This window comes from Salvelinus namaycush, chromosome 6 (genome assembly GCF_016432855.1).
Source record: "Salvelinus namaycush isolate Seneca chromosome 6, SaNama_1.0, whole genome shotgun sequence".
NCBI classification, from domain to species: Eukaryota; Metazoa; Chordata; class Actinopteri; order Salmoniformes; family Salmonidae; genus Salvelinus; species Salvelinus namaycush.
The window spans coordinates 6161350-6178720 of NC_052312.1; the positions used below are offsets into that span (position 1 = coordinate 6161350).

The window sequence follows — 17371 nt, forward strand, 5'->3', positions numbered from 1 at the left end:
GAGCAACTTCTCCCAACCATCCAGGAACAGTTTGGTGACAAACAATGCCTTTTCCAGCATGATGGAGCACCTTGCCATAAGGCAAAAGTGATAACTAAGTGGCTCGGGGAACAAAACATCGATATTATGGGTCCATGGCCAGGAAACTCCCCAGACCTTAATCCCATTGAGAACTTGTGGTCAATCCTCAAGAGGCGGGTGGACAAACAAAACCCCACAAACTCCAAGCATTGATTATGCAAGAATTGGCTGCCATCAGTCAGGATATGGCCCAGAAGTTAATTGATAGCATGCCAGAGCTAGTTATGATTCCTGTAATACAGATCGTATGACTGTCACTTTTCTCCAGTCTACAGTATTTTTTTCCAAGCTTACTGTAATTTTAAGGTCAATATTCCCTATACTTACGCAAGGGGAGATGGGTAGTGGAGTCCACAGCAGTGTTGGCAGTAGAAAGGGAAGAGAGAAATGCCAAGCTGCAGTTGGCTGTGAAATTAATAAATACAGAGAGAGAGGGAGAGTCAGAAAGGTGTTGGTATAAGTGAGAGAACCGATCACCCCATCAGTCATCTGACATGAGGTACTTTTATAACTTGTGTTGCTGCCTGCTCAGCTCGTCAATCTGTTTTCTCTCATCCAGCGGTAAGTGCAGACCGTTCGTATTGGGTTAATCAAAACCTAACTTATACATTAGAAATATTTTGAAAATAACTGGTAAAAAATAAATGATTTTATCCTTCCACGTGCTTGTTCTACGTGTAAGATGTAGAACTCATAAAACCTGTTTGTTTGGAAGGGTTGGGTGTTTGTTAAAAAATGGTGTTGTGATTCTTATTGATTATACCGACTCAATAAAAATCAATTGTTGACAAAAAATAAAACCTTATACCATGGTAAGAATGAGTGAATAATGATTGAGAGATGTGTGTGTTATAAGGATCTGTGCCTAATATGAGTACATTACATTGGATTTTATGCGTACCCTTGTCATTTGATGTTTCACTAATATGTTGTTCTCTCTCTCTCCACAGGTATAAGCGACACGTTGGTGGTGATCCAGTCTCCTCATAATGTAACGGTAACAGAGGGGGACACTGTTCAGATCCAGTGCTGCTGGAATACAAATGTGTCAAGAGCGACAGTTCATTGGCATAAAGAAGGACACAGCGAGATAAAATATAATGGTTTACTGGTCAAAAACGGTCAGTGTCATGACAGGGCATCTCAACAGACTGTAGCCTGTAACTGCTCACATTGGACCATCTCAAACCTCACTAGAAATGACATGGGAACTTACATCTGTAAAGTTACTATAGAGATACCATCTCTTATTGAATCTGTGGGGAATGGGACACAGATAACAGTTACAGCCAGAGAGAATAAAAGCAAAGGTGAGTAGTCTGATTTGGTCTATATCTTTGTCAAGCATAATGTCTACCGCTGATGTACAGTAGCTCTGTTTTGCTAAAGAGTAAGGTTTTGACTTATAGACTTTTACACAGATCAATCACTTTACAACAATATACAGTTCTCAATTCTCCTGAATACCAATATTCCATGTGTAGTCTGTCAGGACTTGTATAATAACTTGTGTGTATTGATACCATGTATGTGTTTACAGTGGTTATTGAGACCCCGGAGGACATAGCAGTCCCCTACACCTTGAGATGTCTCCCAGTCATTATACTGGTGGCCATATTCTGTTACTATAGCTACCAGTGGAAGAAAAGTCAATGTAAGTCTGTCAATAATTTTAATTCATAACATATGGATCCACATTATTTAAAAAATGTACTTGAACTTGCTTTAAGTTACTTTACTTTAACTTAATTTTACTTTAACTCATTCCCTTTTCAATATTCATTATAACACACATAGTAATGTGAATGCAGGCCAGTGTTGTGTGAGGCATTGTGTTGGTTTCTTTCAGCTGTAGCTAAGAGACCAAGAGACTGACACGACGCTGACTTCCTGTTGATCATCATGGACCTCCACCATGTCACCTCTCTACAGGGACACCTGCAGAATACCACAACAGAGTTACTCATCACTGTTAGTTCACCACTGATGGAGTGATGCTTAGTAACTACCGTAGTTAGGAGCTTTAGCTTAAACATTTCATTTGTGTGTGAATTGTTCAATTGTTCACACTATGTGCATGTAGTAGTTGATGGTTATAATTTAAAAAATAAATACATACGTTGTAAAACAGTTGTATTTGGTTTGTTTTAAAGACTTAATAAAACATATTGCACCATACAATCAAAGTTCTGTCTTAAATTGCCTCAAACAATAACTTTACATTTTCTTTTTGCTCAATTTTACATCAGATGTTGGAAGGAAGACTTTCACAACCTGTACATTTAGTTCTCTGCTTTCCCCATCATTTTGCCAATGATTAACTTTTGACTATGTAACGATGTGCGCTAAGAGTCGGGAAGCATGTTCAGGGAGTGAGTGTTTTAATTAATAAACGCAACATAATACAAAACACGAACAACGCACAGACATGAAACAGAAACAATGACGCCTGGGGAAGGAACCAAAGGGAGTGACATATATATAGGGAAGGTAATCAGGGAAGTGATGGAGTCCAGGTGAGTGATGAGGCGCAGGAGCGCGTCACGATGGTGACAGGTGTGCGCCATAATGAGCAGCCTGGTAACCTTGAGGCCAGTGAGGGAGCACACATGACAGACTAGATCTTTAGTCAACAAATAAAGCTGGTTCAGGACTGCCGATACTTGAATTCATCTGGTATAAAGCAGACAGCAAGACCAAAGGAAGATGACATTATTGGGTCAAATGTTTAGCATGAAGAAAGAACAAATTACGCACATAAAGAAGAGACTTCAGTGCGTCGAGAGGACTCCCTTCCTGACTTCACTGTGTTACATCTGCGCCTGCCACGCCCCCTACTGCTCATCCTGTGTTTCCCTATCCTGCCGCCACTCCCCCAGTGCTCTCTCCCTCTGTGTGTGTGTGTGTGTGTGTGTGTGATTGTGTGGGCGTTGACAGGTGTGCTGGAGGCGGAGCAGATCCCCACCAGCTGCAACCTGTTCCATAATCAAGACCTCTACAAATACTCAGCCCTGCCACTTCCACGTTGCCAGATCGTAATCTCTGCTCAGTCAGTCTGTGGTTTTAGCTGTTTGCGCCTGCTTTCGTGTTGTTCCTGGTTGCCTGTTTTCCTCGCCGCTACAGGTCTGTCCGCTCTGACTCTGGTCCCTGTCTCCGGTCCCACGTCTCGTCAGTCCTGCTACCCTGTCCTGGATCCCCCACTCTACTGCTTCCTTGGATTCCTCTCCGGACCTGCTCACCCAGCCCCAACTCCCCTCGCTCCAGCCTCAGCACCTGGCTCCCTGTAACTCGCCCAAGCTTTCCCTGGCCTGCACCCCATATTCCCCCTGTTTTTCAATAAATACCTTGGTTACCTGATCCCAGTCTTCTCGTCTGAGTCTGCTCTTGGGTTCACCTGCTCCACGTAACACATTGGTGGGTTTTTCCTGAAATGTTCTTACCTATTATATGTTTAAGACCTATGTATTAAAAACAAAATGTACAGTGCATTCGGAAAGGAATAAGAACCCTTGACTTTTCCACATTATATGTTACATACTTATTCTAAAATGTATTAAATTGTTTTTATTCCTCAATCTACTCACAATACTCCATAATGAAAAAAGATAAACAAGATTATAGAAATTTGAACAAATTTATAATAAATAAACATATCACATTTCCGTAAGTATTCAGACCTTTAACTCAGTACTTTGTTGTAGCACCTTGCCAGCGATTAAAGCCTCGAGTCTTCTTGGGTATGACGCTACAAGCTTGGCACACCTGTAATTGGGGAGTTTCTCCCATTCTTCTCTGCAGATCATCTCAAGCTCTGCCAGGTTGGATGGGGAGCGTAGCTGCACAGCTATTTCCAGGTCTCTCCAGAGATGTTCGATCGGGTTCAAGTCCGGACTCTGGCTGGGCCACTCAAGGACATTCAGAGACTTGTCCCGAAACCACTCCTGCGTTGTCTTGGCTGTGTGCTTAGGGGTCATTGTCCTGTTGGAAGGTGAACCTTCATCCCCAGACCTTTGCCCCAGTCTGAGGTCCTGAGCGCTCTGGAGCAGGTTTTCATCAAGGATCTCTCTGTACTTTGCTCCTTTCATCTTTCCCTCAATCCTGACTAGTCTCCAAGTCCCTGCCACTGAAAAACAACCCCACAGCATGATGCTGCCACCACCATGCTTCACCATAGAGATGGTGCCAGGTTTTCTCCAGACGTGACGTTTGGCATTGAGGCCAAAAATGTCAATCTTGGTTTCATCAGACCAGAGAATCTTATTTCTCATTGTCTAAGAGTCTTTATGTGCCTTTTGGCAAACTCCAAGTGGGCTGTCATGTGTCTTTTACTGAGAAACGGCTTCCGTCTGGCAACTCTACCATTAAGTCCTGATTGGTGGAGTGCTGCAGAGATGGCTGTTCTTCTGGAAGGTTCTCCCATCTCCACAGAGGAACTCTGGAGTGCTATCAGAGTGACCATCGGGTTCTTGGTCACCTCCCTGACCAATGCCCTTCTCCCCCGATTGCTCAGTTTGGCCAGGCGGCCAGCTCTAGGAAGTGTCTTGGTGTTTCCAAACTTCTTCCTTTTAAGAATGATGGAGTCCACTATGTTCTTGGGGACCTCCAATGCTGCAGAAATGTGTTGGTACCCGTCCTCAGATCTGTGCCTCGACACAATCCTGTCTCTGAGCTCTACCGACAATTCCTTCGACCTCATGGCTCCTGAGTGGCGCAGCGGTCTGTATCACAACCGGCCGTGATTGGGAGTCCCATAGGGCGGTGCACAATTGGCCCGGCGTTGTCCGGGTTTGGCCGGGGTAGTTCGTCATTGTAATTAAGAATTTGTTCTTAACTGACTTGACTAGTTAACTTCTTATGGCTGCAGCCCGACACCGGTACACTTATGACAACAGCCAGCTCAAAGTGCAGGGCGCGAAATTCAAAAGATATTTTTTAAAAATATTTAACTTTCACACATTAACAAGTCCAATACAGCATATGAAAGGTACACATCTTGTGAATCCAGCCAACATGTCCGATTTTAAAAATGTTTTACAGGGAAGACACAATATGTAAATCTATTAGCTAACCACGTTAGCAAAAGACACCACTTTTTTTACTCCATCAGTTTTTTACTCCATCAGTAGCTATCACAAATTCGACCAAATAAAGATATAAATAGCCACTAAACAAGAAACAACTTCATCAGATGACAGTCTGATAACATATTTATTGTATAGCATATGTTTTGTTAGAAAAATGTGCATATTTCAGGTATAAATCATAGTTTACCATTGCAGCCACCATCACAAATCTCACCAAAGCGACTAGAATAACTACAGAGAGCAACGTGTATTACCTAATTACTCATCATAAAACATTTCTTAAAAATACACAGCGTACAGCAATTGAAAGACACAGATCTTGTGAATCCAGACAATATTTCAGATTTTCTAAGTGTTTTACAGCGAAAACACAATATAGCGTTATATTAGCTTAGCACATGTGCAAACATCACCCCAGCTTTGATTCAAGGCAAAAAGAGCGATAACGTATAAACCACCAAAATATATTAATTTTTTCACTAACCTTCTCAGAATTCTTCAGATGACAGTCCTGTAACATCATATTACACAATGCATATAGAGTTTGTTCGAAAATGTGCATATTTAGCGGCACAAATCGTGCTTATACAATGACAATAGTGTCCAAATACTCAAGCAATCTGTCCGGCGCCATCTTGGAAAGGCACCTATTCTTATCGAAAACTATTCATAAACTTGACTAAAAAAATACAGGTTGGACAGCAATTGAAAGACAAATTAGTTCTTAATGCAATCGCTGAATTACATTTTTAAAATTAACGTTACTGCGCAATACCGGGTGCGATAAAGCAAGGCTACACTGCAAGTAATGGCGTCTTATGCATTTGACTTTTTTCAACAGAACAATGAATTATCAGCATAAATAGTTCTTACTTTTTGATGACCTCCCATCAGAATCTTGGGATAGGTGTCCTTTGTCCAAAAGAATCGTTGCTAGGTTGTAGAATGTCGTCTTCCACGTTGCAATTAGCAGTAAACATTAGCCATGTGGGCCAGAGATACCCAACTTCCTACAGCGCCAAGAAAATAAATACCCGAAAATCGCAATATACTGACATAAACTGATATAATTCGGTTCAAAATAACAAGATTATGATGTCTTTAAAGCCTATATCGAATAAAAACAGAGCCGGATATAACTAGAAGCTAAAACGGGAGCTTCTAAAACGACATGCCAAGGTCCTCAGTGCGTCAGCGCGAAGAAGCAAAAGGAGGGACACATCGATTCCAATCAATTTATAGACTTTCTGATCTGCGTAGAGACTCCATTTCAAGGCCCTCTATTCGCTGACACCCAGGGGAAGGCGTATGCAGTGCATCTCAACCAATAGAAGACAGGCAAAGTTATACACAGGTCTGAGAACAGGTTGGAAAAATCTGCATTCTCAACTCCACATAGGGAAATTGCTCTAAGTCCAGTTCTGTTTCACGCACAGACATAATTCAAACGGTTTTAGAAACTAGAGAGTGTTTTCTATCCAATAGTAATAATAATATGCATATTGTACGAGCAAGAATTGAGTACGAGGCCGTTTGAAATGGGCACCTTTTATCTGGCTACTCAATACTCCCCCTGCAGCCCAAACAGGTTAAATAAAGGTTTTTAAAAAATGGCTTGGTTTTTGCTCTGACATGCACTTTCAACTGTGGGACCTTACATAGACAGGTGTGTGCCTTTCCAAATCATGTCCAATCAATTGAATTTACCACAAGTGGACTCCAATCAAGTTGTAGAAACATCTCAAAGGATGATCCATGGAAACAGGATGCTCCTGAGCTCAATTTCGAGTCTCATAGCAAAGGGTCTGAATACTTATGTAAAGAAGTTATTACAATTATTTATATATTTTTTTACATTTGCCAACAATTTAAAAAAAAACTTTCGCTTTGTCATTATGGGGTATTGTGTGTAGATCGATGATAATTATATATTTTTTCTTACATTTTAGGATAAGACTGTAATGTAACAAATATGGAAAAAGTCAAGATGTCTGAATACTTTCCGAATGCACTGTATATACAGTATCAATGGTTCCAATGACCAAGACTTGGCACAGTCAAAACATGTAGGAGTAAAAACTGCTATGAAGCAGAGGGTTGATAAAATGCTAAAAAGGAACCTTTTATCTCTACAGAACCTTTTCAGTCGTGAACTGGGTTCTATGCCTCCCGGAATGTTCTGAAGGGGATAGCCAGGAGAGCTAGTTCCCAGCTGCATGCTGCAGAGACTCTGTTCACTCGGTACCGGGTCAGCTACCCAGATGGACCGGTCCCTAAAGAAGAGGCCCTGCAGAAGCTGAAGGCCCTCCGCTGGGCTGTCTCTGAGGTGCCTGATCAAAATACTCACTAATTGATTGTGACTCATTGTGTATTTATATGTATTAATTATACCTATCATTGTAACCAAGTGATTATCAATCTCATATCCCACTCTTGTCAGACAAATTTTAAAATAAAAGACCCACAAAAGGAATTATTGTAATAGATAAGTACTGTTTTTATAATATTCTCCCTCTGTGTTATCTCCAGGTGCAGCACCATGATGGGATCACGGGGACAGAGTCTCCCAACGTGTCTGACATGTACATAGAGCACCTGACCCAGGCTATGATGGGAGTAGAGGAACTTCTGGCTGCCCTCTTCCTCCTGCCCCAGGCCCTGGGCCCCGCTAGCAACTCTGAAGCCTTCAATAGACAAGACTCTCATAGCAAGGGTAAAGTACTGTACTTCAAGATAATAATGAATAATTGAAAAATATTTATACTTTATTTGACATGAACTCAGATGTGGATTTGTGAAAGTAGTTGGATGGGATGCATGTTTTCACTTATCCAATCACACACTACAGATCAGAGAGTACACATCAAGGAAGGGAGAGGATGTATTTTGTATTCTAACCAGGCACAAGGTTCAGCTTGGTCCAAGGCATCATTTAATGACTTTCTTCCTCAACTACAACATGGGTCTTGTTTAGATCAACAACATTTTGATAATGAATGTAATTGCAGGCTCCCATCAGGACCTGGAGCAGCACATCATTGTGTACAACCCCCTGGCATGGAACACCACCGCCATCATCAATGTCACGGTAACCTTCCCCATGGCAACCGTGTTCGACGACCAAGGACAGGCCATACCTGCACAGGTAGTGTGGAAGTACAGAGTTGATTTATCCAGTTAAACACTTTGTAGAACAATGAGTCACCATTATATCATGTAAAAGCCATGTGTCAATGGAACTGCAGATATAAATCATACCTTCTAGACAAACTCAGTTTTCAGATAACTGATTGTGTTCATTGGGCACTCAGCAAAAAAACATTTTGCAACGGAAGATGAAAATGTGTGTTTCTTATTGGACAAGTTCAGGTAATTCCCTCTCGGTTTGTCTGTTTAGTGTCTAATGAACACGGCCTGTGTCTCTCTGCTCCCAACAGACTCAGAGTTCAGCTGACTCCAACACGACCTATGACCTCTTCATTGTGGTGGACCTTGGGGGTCTCCAACACAGGAAGTACCTCATCAAGTTCTCAGAGAAGCCGGGTAAAGAGGGATCCTTGACCCACCATGCCTGGGTTGTGTCGTTCAAGAGACTAAATGTTTCACAGGAGTTGAAGACAGGAAGGAGACTCTTACCGGTTCTGAATGAGTGTTATAAGATCATGCTGGACCAGGATACTAATCTACTGCATAGCATCACCGACAGGTAGTTATATTCAACATTCACATTAGGGGCACATTCAACAAGCGAACGTTGTGGAACGTTGCAGATACAAAGGTAATTAATAGAGCTGATGTAGAAGAAATTACATGTCAGAGAAGCATGTTTATTTTCCTGAACGTTGCACAACGTTTTCCTTTTGAATGCAGCCCAGGTGTTAGGTCAACAATGTCCTCTGACCTTTCTGTGACCCTGCCAGGCATGAGAAGAGGACGGTGAGAATGACTCAGGATTTCTGGGAGTATCAGGTCAATGGGAACGTCAGCGCAGGGCCCATCTCTGACAACTACATCTTCAGTGCTAACGACTCGGCAGTGAGGGCGTACAAGGCCGTCAAGATGGAGATTGTCCCTGGGAAGATCATCACTGAGATCAGACAGTACTTCTACAGGTGGGAATGTGAACAACTCCTTTCTGTCAGTCTTTGGTTTCCATGCACCCTCCTTCCCTAAGCTACGATCTCTATTATATTCCTTCTATCACCACTCACTCACTCACTCACTCACTCACTCACTCACTCACTCACTCACTCACTCACTCACTCACTCACTCACTCACTCACTCACTCACTCACTCACTCACTCACTCACTCACTCACTCACTCACTCACTCACTCACTCACTCACTCACTCACTCACTCACTCACTCACTCACTCACTCACTCACTCACTCACTCACACTACAGCTTAGTAAGGTGCAGGTCTAATATTGGGTGGCTCACATTAACAATTGGTTCTGTCTGCAGGGAGGAAGCAGATGAGGACTACACCTACTCTGTCACCACCAGAGTACCACAGAGTTTCCCTAGCGGCAGGCTGTGTTACAGGCTGGAGCAGAGCTACTCGCTGGGCCCCCTGCTGGTCAACACCGAGGCTGTCCTCAGGACCAAGACCAGCCTGAAGAACAACAGGACTCTGTTCACTGACGACAACGGGTACCAGATGATGAAGAGGCCTTCCAGGACGTTCCTCAATGATACTGTTGCCAGAGTGAGTGGGTTGTATTTAAGGACAGTAGGTTAAATGTACACTGAACGTCCACAGTACCTTGCCAGCCAGAGGAAGATGGGCTACACTTTATGAGCCTGGTTCCTCTCAACGTTTCTTCCTACTCAGGAAGTTTGGGTGTTTGGTCTCCTCAGCTTTCCTTTTTGGTGGTTCAGGCCTGGGTTACTGTTCAGGACTTTGTGACAATTGCTTGTGTTTCTTCCCGTGTCTGTGTACTGCAGAACTACTACCCCATGGTTCGAATGGCCTACATTGAAGATGACTCTAGCAGACTGGTCCTCCTCAGTGAGAGAGCTCACGGGGCATCCAGCCAGAGTGAGGGAGAGCTGGAGGTGAGTGTTTTATGTATGAGATGCGTACACTCACACTCACAACCTCAACCCCTTGTATCTGTCCCAGGTGATGCTCCACCGACGCCTGTGGAACAACCAGGAGTGGACTCTGGGTTATAACCTGACCCTGAACGACAGCTCTTTGGTGAGGCCTGTCCTGTGGATGACACTGGGCTCCCTGGCTGCTACCTCCTCTCTCTACCAGAGGGAGGCGCTAGAGCTGCAGCACAGACCTGTGGTCATGCCCATCGACAGGCCACGTGAGTCCACTCCTTATAGCTCAACTGTTTCGAAGCTCGCAGGTTGACCTTTATTGTCATGAATCTTGACCTGGAGGCAGAACTGAGCCATTTTCCTCTAGATGCTCCAGCTGCAAAGTGAAAATTAGCTATATTGTAAACATTCATGAAAACAAAATGTGCATTTTGGTCTTCATTTAAGATTAGGGTTAGCAGTATGGTTAAGACTAGGTTAGGTTTAAAATCAGATTTTATGACTTTGTGGCTGTGCCAGTTAGTGACCACTCTGCAGAGCTGCCTTCAGGACCAGATTCATGACAGTAAATACCAACCTGCTTAAAGCACACACAGCTACTTTCCACTAAACTTTTCCCTGGAAATCCAGGAAGTGGAATCCATTCTAAAAACAAATTCACAATTGAAATGTTCCCAAATGGAGTCGACCATGTTTTTGCTCACCTGTACTATGCATTGTCACAATGTATGGTCTCATACCCACAATGCCATTTACTGCCCCCTTTAGAGAAAGCCTGGAAGAAGGAGCCTCGGACCGGATCTCCGATTCGCCCCGTGGTCCTGCCTGACAACCTCCACCTGCTGACGCTTAGTGTCCCGGGCTGGTTCTACAGCTCCAACCACACCCTGCACCTCCGCAACATGGAGACCGGTACCCCTGGGTCCACACAGCCGGACTACGATCGTGTCCTACTGAGGATCATGCATCTGTATGAGAGGGGGGAAGACCCGGTTCTGTCTCTGCCGTCTACCATTAACATGAAGGTAACAGGAAACACCGCTAGATGAGATCAATATGAAGAGTAGACTTCAATAACACATGTTTGTGTATTAAATGCTAAATTAAGTGAACAAATAGATGTGATATTGACTTTTGGTGGTCTCTCCTTGGGCTGTGGCGGTTACGAAATTTCGTCAGCCGGTGATTGTCAAGCAAATAACTGTCGGTCTCACGGTACTTGACCGTTAATTAGTATAAATATATGCAGCATCTCCTGGCTTCCACACAGCCTACAAGCCACTGATGCAGACATGTGGAACATCTACAATTTCAAAAGTCTAATAAATCCATGTAATGTAGCCTACACCTTCACAATAAATCCATTATTTATTTTAGACAGGTCTAAAGAAACATGATATTAAGAAAATATAGTCTATTTCAGAAGAATAGAATAACATACTCTGAGTTGTCCTGATGTGGCTATACCATATGGCTGTGGGCTACACTAGTTCATTTAGCAGACAACGTTTGCTTAGAATTCAGTGGCATTATTTTATATTATAGTTTGAAGAATACAATTGAACCAAGCTGAATAAAATATAAATATTTTCTCAATGATTTGAGGCAGTGGGCACATGCACCTTTTCTGAGTTGAGCGGTTAACAAAGAAATGGGTACTCCTACAGTCACGTTCCTGACCTGTTTTCCCCTGTTTTGTATTTATTTAGTATGGTCAGGGCGTGAGTTGGGTGGGTTGTCTATGTGTGATTTTCTATGTTGGGATTTTGTGTGTTCGGCCTGGTATGATTCTCAATCAGAGGCAGCTGTCAATCGTTGTCCCTGATTGAGAATCATACTTAGGCAGCCGGGGTTTCACTTGTGTTTTGTGGGTGTTTGTTCCTTGTTAGTGTTTCGCCACACGGGACTGTCACGGTAGTTTCGTTATTTTGTATCGCATATTTGTTTTCGTGTTATTAAATTACCATGGAAACCAACCACTCTGCATATTGGTCCGATCCTTCTCGCCTCTCCTCATCCGATGAGGAGGACGATATAGACTATCGTTACACCTACAGTACCAGTCAAGTTTGGACACCTACTCATTCAAGGGATTTTCTTTATTTTTTACTATTTTCTACAGTGAAGGCATCCAAACTATGAAATAACAGATATGGAATCATGTAGTAACCAAAAAGTATGAGATTCTTCAAAGTAGCCACCCTTTGCCTTGACAACAGCTCTGTACACTCTTGGCATTCTCTCAACAAGCTTCACCTGGAATGCTTTCCCAACAGTCTTGAAGGAGTTCCCACATATGCTGAGCACTTGTCTGAATTTCCTTCACTCTGCGGTCCAACTCATCCCAAACCATCTCAATTGGGTTGAGGTTAGGTGTTTGTGGCGGCCAGTTCATCTGATGCAGCACTCCATCACTCTCCTTCTTGGTCAATTAGCCCTTACACAGCCTGGAGGTGTGTTGGGTCATTGTCCTGTTGAAAAACAAATCATAGTCCCATTAGGTGCAAACCAGATGAGATGGCATATTTCTGCAGAATGCTGTGGTAGCCATGCTGGTGAAGTGTTCCTTGAATTCTAAATAAATCACAGACCGTGTAACCAGCAAAGCAGCCCCACACCATCACACCACCTCCTGCATGCTTCACGGTGGAGATCATCCGTTCACTTGCTCTTCGTCTCAAAAGACAGTGGGGTTGGAACCAAAAATCTCAAATTTGGACTTATAAGACCAAAGGAGAGATTTCCATCGGTCTAATGTCCATTGCTCGTGTTTCTTGGCCCAAGCAAGTCTCTTCTTCTTATTGGTGTCCTTTGACCATGAAGGCTTGATTCAGTCTCTTCTGAACAGCTGATGTTGATGTGTCTGTTCCTTGAACTCTGAAGCATTTATTTGGGCTGCAATCTGAGGTGCAGTTAACTCTAATGAATTTATCCTCTACAGCAGAGGTAACTCTGGGTCTTCCTTTCCTGTGGCGCTCCTCATGAGAGCCAGTTTCATCATAGTGCTTGATGGTTTTTGCGACTGCACTTAGACACTTTCAAAGGTCTTGAAATGTTCCATTTTCACTTTTTTTTGGTTACTAGATTCCATTTGTGTTACTTCATAGTTTTTCTACAAAGTAGAAAATAGTAAAAATATAGAAATACCCTGGAATGAGTAGGTGTGTCCAAACATTTGACTGCTACTGTATATGCTTAATTTAGTTATTTATGCAACTTTAGTTGTGATACAAACGTTGCGCTATATGGTTAGATTTTTTATATATTCTAATTGTGCACGATGTGACTAATGACTTGAAAAAAGTTGCTTGAAAGACATGAGCTCTGCTTTGTTTTGCTCAGGCTGTACACTCTTCATTAGTCTCTCATTCACAATTTGACAAGCACTTGATAATGCCTCAAATGTCACGGCCCCATCCCCTTTGTGGCTGTAATGCACCCTAAGAAAATCCATGTTTTTTGCTGTTATTGTGTGCTTGACCAGGAATGCTGTGTTGTGCCCTTCTCCCTGAGTGCTGAGCGTTCCTAAGCATCTCACTCACATGGCTCTCCATGTCATCGGGTCTTTCTCGCAGTAAAGAAAGACACATCAGATAGCAAAAGCACTAGCCTACGGTGCATTCAGAAACTATTCAGACCCCTTGACTTTTTCCACGTTTTGTTACGTTACAGCCTTGTTCTAAAATTGATTAAATTGTTTTTGTTCCTCAATCTCCACACCATACCCCATAATGACAAAGATATAACAGGTTTTTAGAATTTCTTTGCCAATTTATATATATTTTAACTAGGCTATACTCCTGTTGTAAAGATAAACAATGTGCTTAATATTAGTTTAGTTGAGAGACATATAGTAGACCTAGCCTATAGAAAGCTGATGGGATCATCCTCTTTTAGAGGCCATCACTCTGTTTTCTCGTGATTGCATAGCCTATAGAGATGTTGCGCAACATGGGCACTCTGGAAGTGTTTTGAATAGATTTTCGATGACATTTGCATTGTCAGTGATTAGCGGGACAATGGCGAGCTGAGTACCAGGCAGTTAGTGAGTTTGGTAGGCTACTAACGACGATCAACAGCATCAGCGCTTGGAGAAGCCTAATTACCGTGACTAAATGGTCACGTTTATCATATATGCATAGTCACTTTAACCATATGTACATACTACCTCAATCAGCCTGACTAACCGGTGTCTGTATGTAGCCTCGCTACTGTATATAGCCTGTCTTTTTACTGTTTTATTTCTTTACTTACCTATTGTTCACCTAATACCTTTCTTGCACTATTGGATAGAGCCTGTAAGCATTTCATTGTAAGGTCTACACCTGTTGTATTCGGCACACGTGACAAACGTTGATTTGATTTGAAATGGAATTTGACTGCCAGTAATACGGTCACCGCAACAGCCCAGATCACTACTCCATTTACACTGTATGTTTTGAAAATCAATTTCCTGTGTAAAACAGGAAGTGCTGCGGGGCATGGGGGAAGTGAGAGCGTTGGAGGAGCGCTCTCTCACAGGAACCTGGGATATCGCCGACCTCCAGAGGTGGAAGTGGAAGGCTTCAGAAGACCCAGGGAGGGCTGAGAGTGTTGGTAAGCTGCAGATCAGCATTGGTAGGGGTGAAATATTACATCAGAATAAATACCTTTTTGTTTAAAGATGAGAAGTTACTGCATCAGTGTACTTTTGACATTCAGCTGTCAATTCAGTTCACAATGGAGTAGGCTGTAGTGTTTGAGATGTTAACCACCTGTGAGATCCTGAAGGGGGAAAAAATTGTGTTTACAATTGTTTTGTCTATGTCCTAGTGTTCGTATTTGTCTGTTTCAGGGGTCAAGAGGTCAAGTGTTGGTGTGAGAGGAGAGTTCAACGTGACCATATCACCCAAAGAAATCAGGACCTTCTTTGTTTACTTCAAGCTCAAGTAGAAAGTTCGTTCCCCTTCAGTCTTCTGTGAAGATGGATAACTAATCTGAAGAGAGGCCTTCTGACATGTAGAACATGGGATTAAACATTCTGTCATGTACATTCTCTAATGTAACACGTGACATTGTATGACCAGGATGTGGATTATTTTGACGTGCCGGTCTACTTTTTCTGTATAAAATTGAGTATAATCTAAAATAAGGAGTCACTCCATTTTGTGTCTATTTCTTTATTTTCCTCAGTTGAAGTGCTTCTGTTTTAAGGCCTTGGCGAGGGGAAGGTCATTATTGATGCCTCAAAGCATCTGATACCCTCATAACTACTGGGTTAGGTTATCAGATGCTTTGAGTAACGGTAAGATTCTTTATCTGAACACCGTTGGTGAGAAATGTTCTTCCTGTTTGCAAGTGAGCGCAGCGCTGACAGTCCACAGTAGACCACACGGCCACTTCCTGTTATTGGCCTTAGAGAATAAGAGCTTTCCATAGGGTGACATCAGTCTATAAATCAAATATTATTGGTCACATGAGTGCATTTGCACGCACAGTGAGGCGAAGACTTTTGGAGGATGGCCTGGTGTCAAGAAGTCCTGCAAAGAAGCCACTTCTCTCCAGGAAAAACATCAGGGACAGACTGATAGTCTGCAAAAGGTACAGGGATTGGACTGCTGAGGACTGGGGTAAAGTAATTTTCTCTGATGAATCCCCTTTCCAATTGTTTGGGGCATCCGGAAAAAAGCTTGTCCGGAGAAGGCAAGGTGAGTGCTACCATCAGTCCTGTGTCATGCCAACAGTAATGCATCCTGAGGCAAGTCATGTGTGGGGTTGCTTCTCAGCCAGGGGAGTGGGCTCACTCACAATTTTGCCTAAGAACACAGCCATGAATAAAGAATGGTACCAACACATCCTCCGAGAGCAACTTCTTCCAACCATCCAGGAACAGTTTGGTGACGAACAATGCCTTTTCCAGCATGATGGAGCACCTTGCCGTAAGGCAAAAGTGATAACTAAGTGGCTCGGGGAACAAAACATCAATATTATGGGTCCATGGCCAGGAAACTCCCCAGACCTTAATCCCATTGAGAATTTGTGGTCAATCCTCAAGAGGCGGGTGGACAAACAAAACCCCACAAACTCCAAGCATTGATTATGCAAGAATTGGCTGCCATCAGTCAGGATATGGCCCAGAAGTTAATTGATAGCATGCCAGAGCTAGTTATGATTCCTGTAATACAGATCGTATGACTGTCACTTTTCTCCAGTCTACAGTATTTTTTTCCAAGCTTAATGTAATTTTAAGGTCAATATTCCCTATACTTACGCAAGGGGAGATGGGTAGTGGAGTCCACAGCAGTGTTGGCAGTAGAAAGGGAAGAGAGAAATGCCAAGCTGCAGTTGGCTGTGAAATTAATAAATACAGAGAGAGAGGGAGAGTCAGAAAGGTGTTGGTATAAGTGAGAGAACCGATCACCCCATCAGTCATCTGACATGAGGTACTTTTATAACTTGTTGTGTTGCTGCCTGCTCAGCTCGTCAATCTGTTTTCTCTCATCCAGCGGTAAGTGCAGACCGTTCGTATTGGGTTAATCAAAACCTAACTGAAACATTAGAAATATTTTGAAAATAACTGGTAAAAAATAAATGATTTTATCCTTCCACGTGCTTGTTCTACGTGTAAGATGTAGAACTCATAAAACCTGTTTGTTTGGAAGGGGTTGGGTGTTTGTTAAAAAATGGTGTTGTGATTCTTATTGATTATACCGACTCAATAAAAATCAATTGTTGACAAAAAATAAAACCTTATACCATGGTAAGAATGAGTGAATAATGAATGAGAGATGTGTGTGTGTTATAAGGATCTGTGCCTAATATGAGTACATTACATTGGATTTTATGCGTACCCTTGTCATTTGATGTTTCACTAATATGTTGTTCTCTCTCTCTCCACAGGTATAAGCGACACGTTGGTGGTGATCCAGTCTCCTCATAATGTAACAGTAACAGAGGGGGACACTGTTCAGATCCAGTGCTGCTGGAATACAAATGTGTCAAGAGCGACAGTTAATCTGCATAAAGAAGGACACACCGAGATAAAATATAATGGTTTACTGGTCAACAACAGTCAGTGTCATGACAGGGCATCTCAACAGACTGTAGCCTGTAACTGCTCACATTGGACCATCTCAAACCTCACTAGAATTGTCTCCGTTACTTACATCTGTA

At 42.6% G+C, this 17371-nt stretch overlaps 1 protein-coding gene and 1 long non-coding RNA gene across 2 annotated transcripts; both read left to right on the plus strand.

The window, feature by feature from the left end:
* The first annotated feature begins 251 nt into the window (after window positions 1–251).
* Window positions 252–2184, plus strand: LOC120049198. The gene is made up of 3 exons (XR_005477092.1): window positions 252–1391; window positions 1622–1735; window positions 1931–2184. It is a non-coding gene; the product is annotated as an uncharacterized LOC120049198 (long non-coding RNA).
* Window positions 2185–2627: 443 nt separating this feature from the next.
* Window positions 2628–15315, plus strand: LOC120049463 (epididymis-specific alpha-mannosidase-like). Its single transcript, XM_038995728.1, has 13 exons — window positions 2628–2676; window positions 3255–3364; window positions 7351–7491; window positions 7695–7878; window positions 8174–8310; window positions 8603–8871; window positions 9086–9277; window positions 9632–9875; window positions 10115–10225; window positions 10293–10485; window positions 10988–11244; window positions 14686–14815; window positions 15054–15315. Exons 1-13 carry the CDS (start codon window positions 2628–2630, stop codon window positions 15149–15151), a joined length of 2115 nt encoding a protein of 704 aa, XP_038851656.1. The 3' UTR covers window positions 15152–15315.
* The last annotated feature ends 2056 nt before the right edge of the window (window positions 15316–17371 follow it).

Bases quoted from the DNA above. Each gene is read 5' to 3' on its own strand.
- LOC120049463 (XM_038995728.1), top strand. From the start codon at position 2,628: ATGGTGACAGGTGTGCGCCATAATGAGCAGCCTGGTAACCTTGAGGCC. The intron at 7,879-8,173 runs GTAAAGTACTGT...ATGTAATTGCAG, and splicing joins ACAAGACTCTCATAGCAAGG to GCTCCCATCAGGACCTGGAG. The intron at 8,311-8,602 runs GTAGTGTGGAAG...TGCTCCCAACAG, and splicing joins GACAGGCCATACCTGCACAG to ACTCAGAGTTCAGCTGACTC.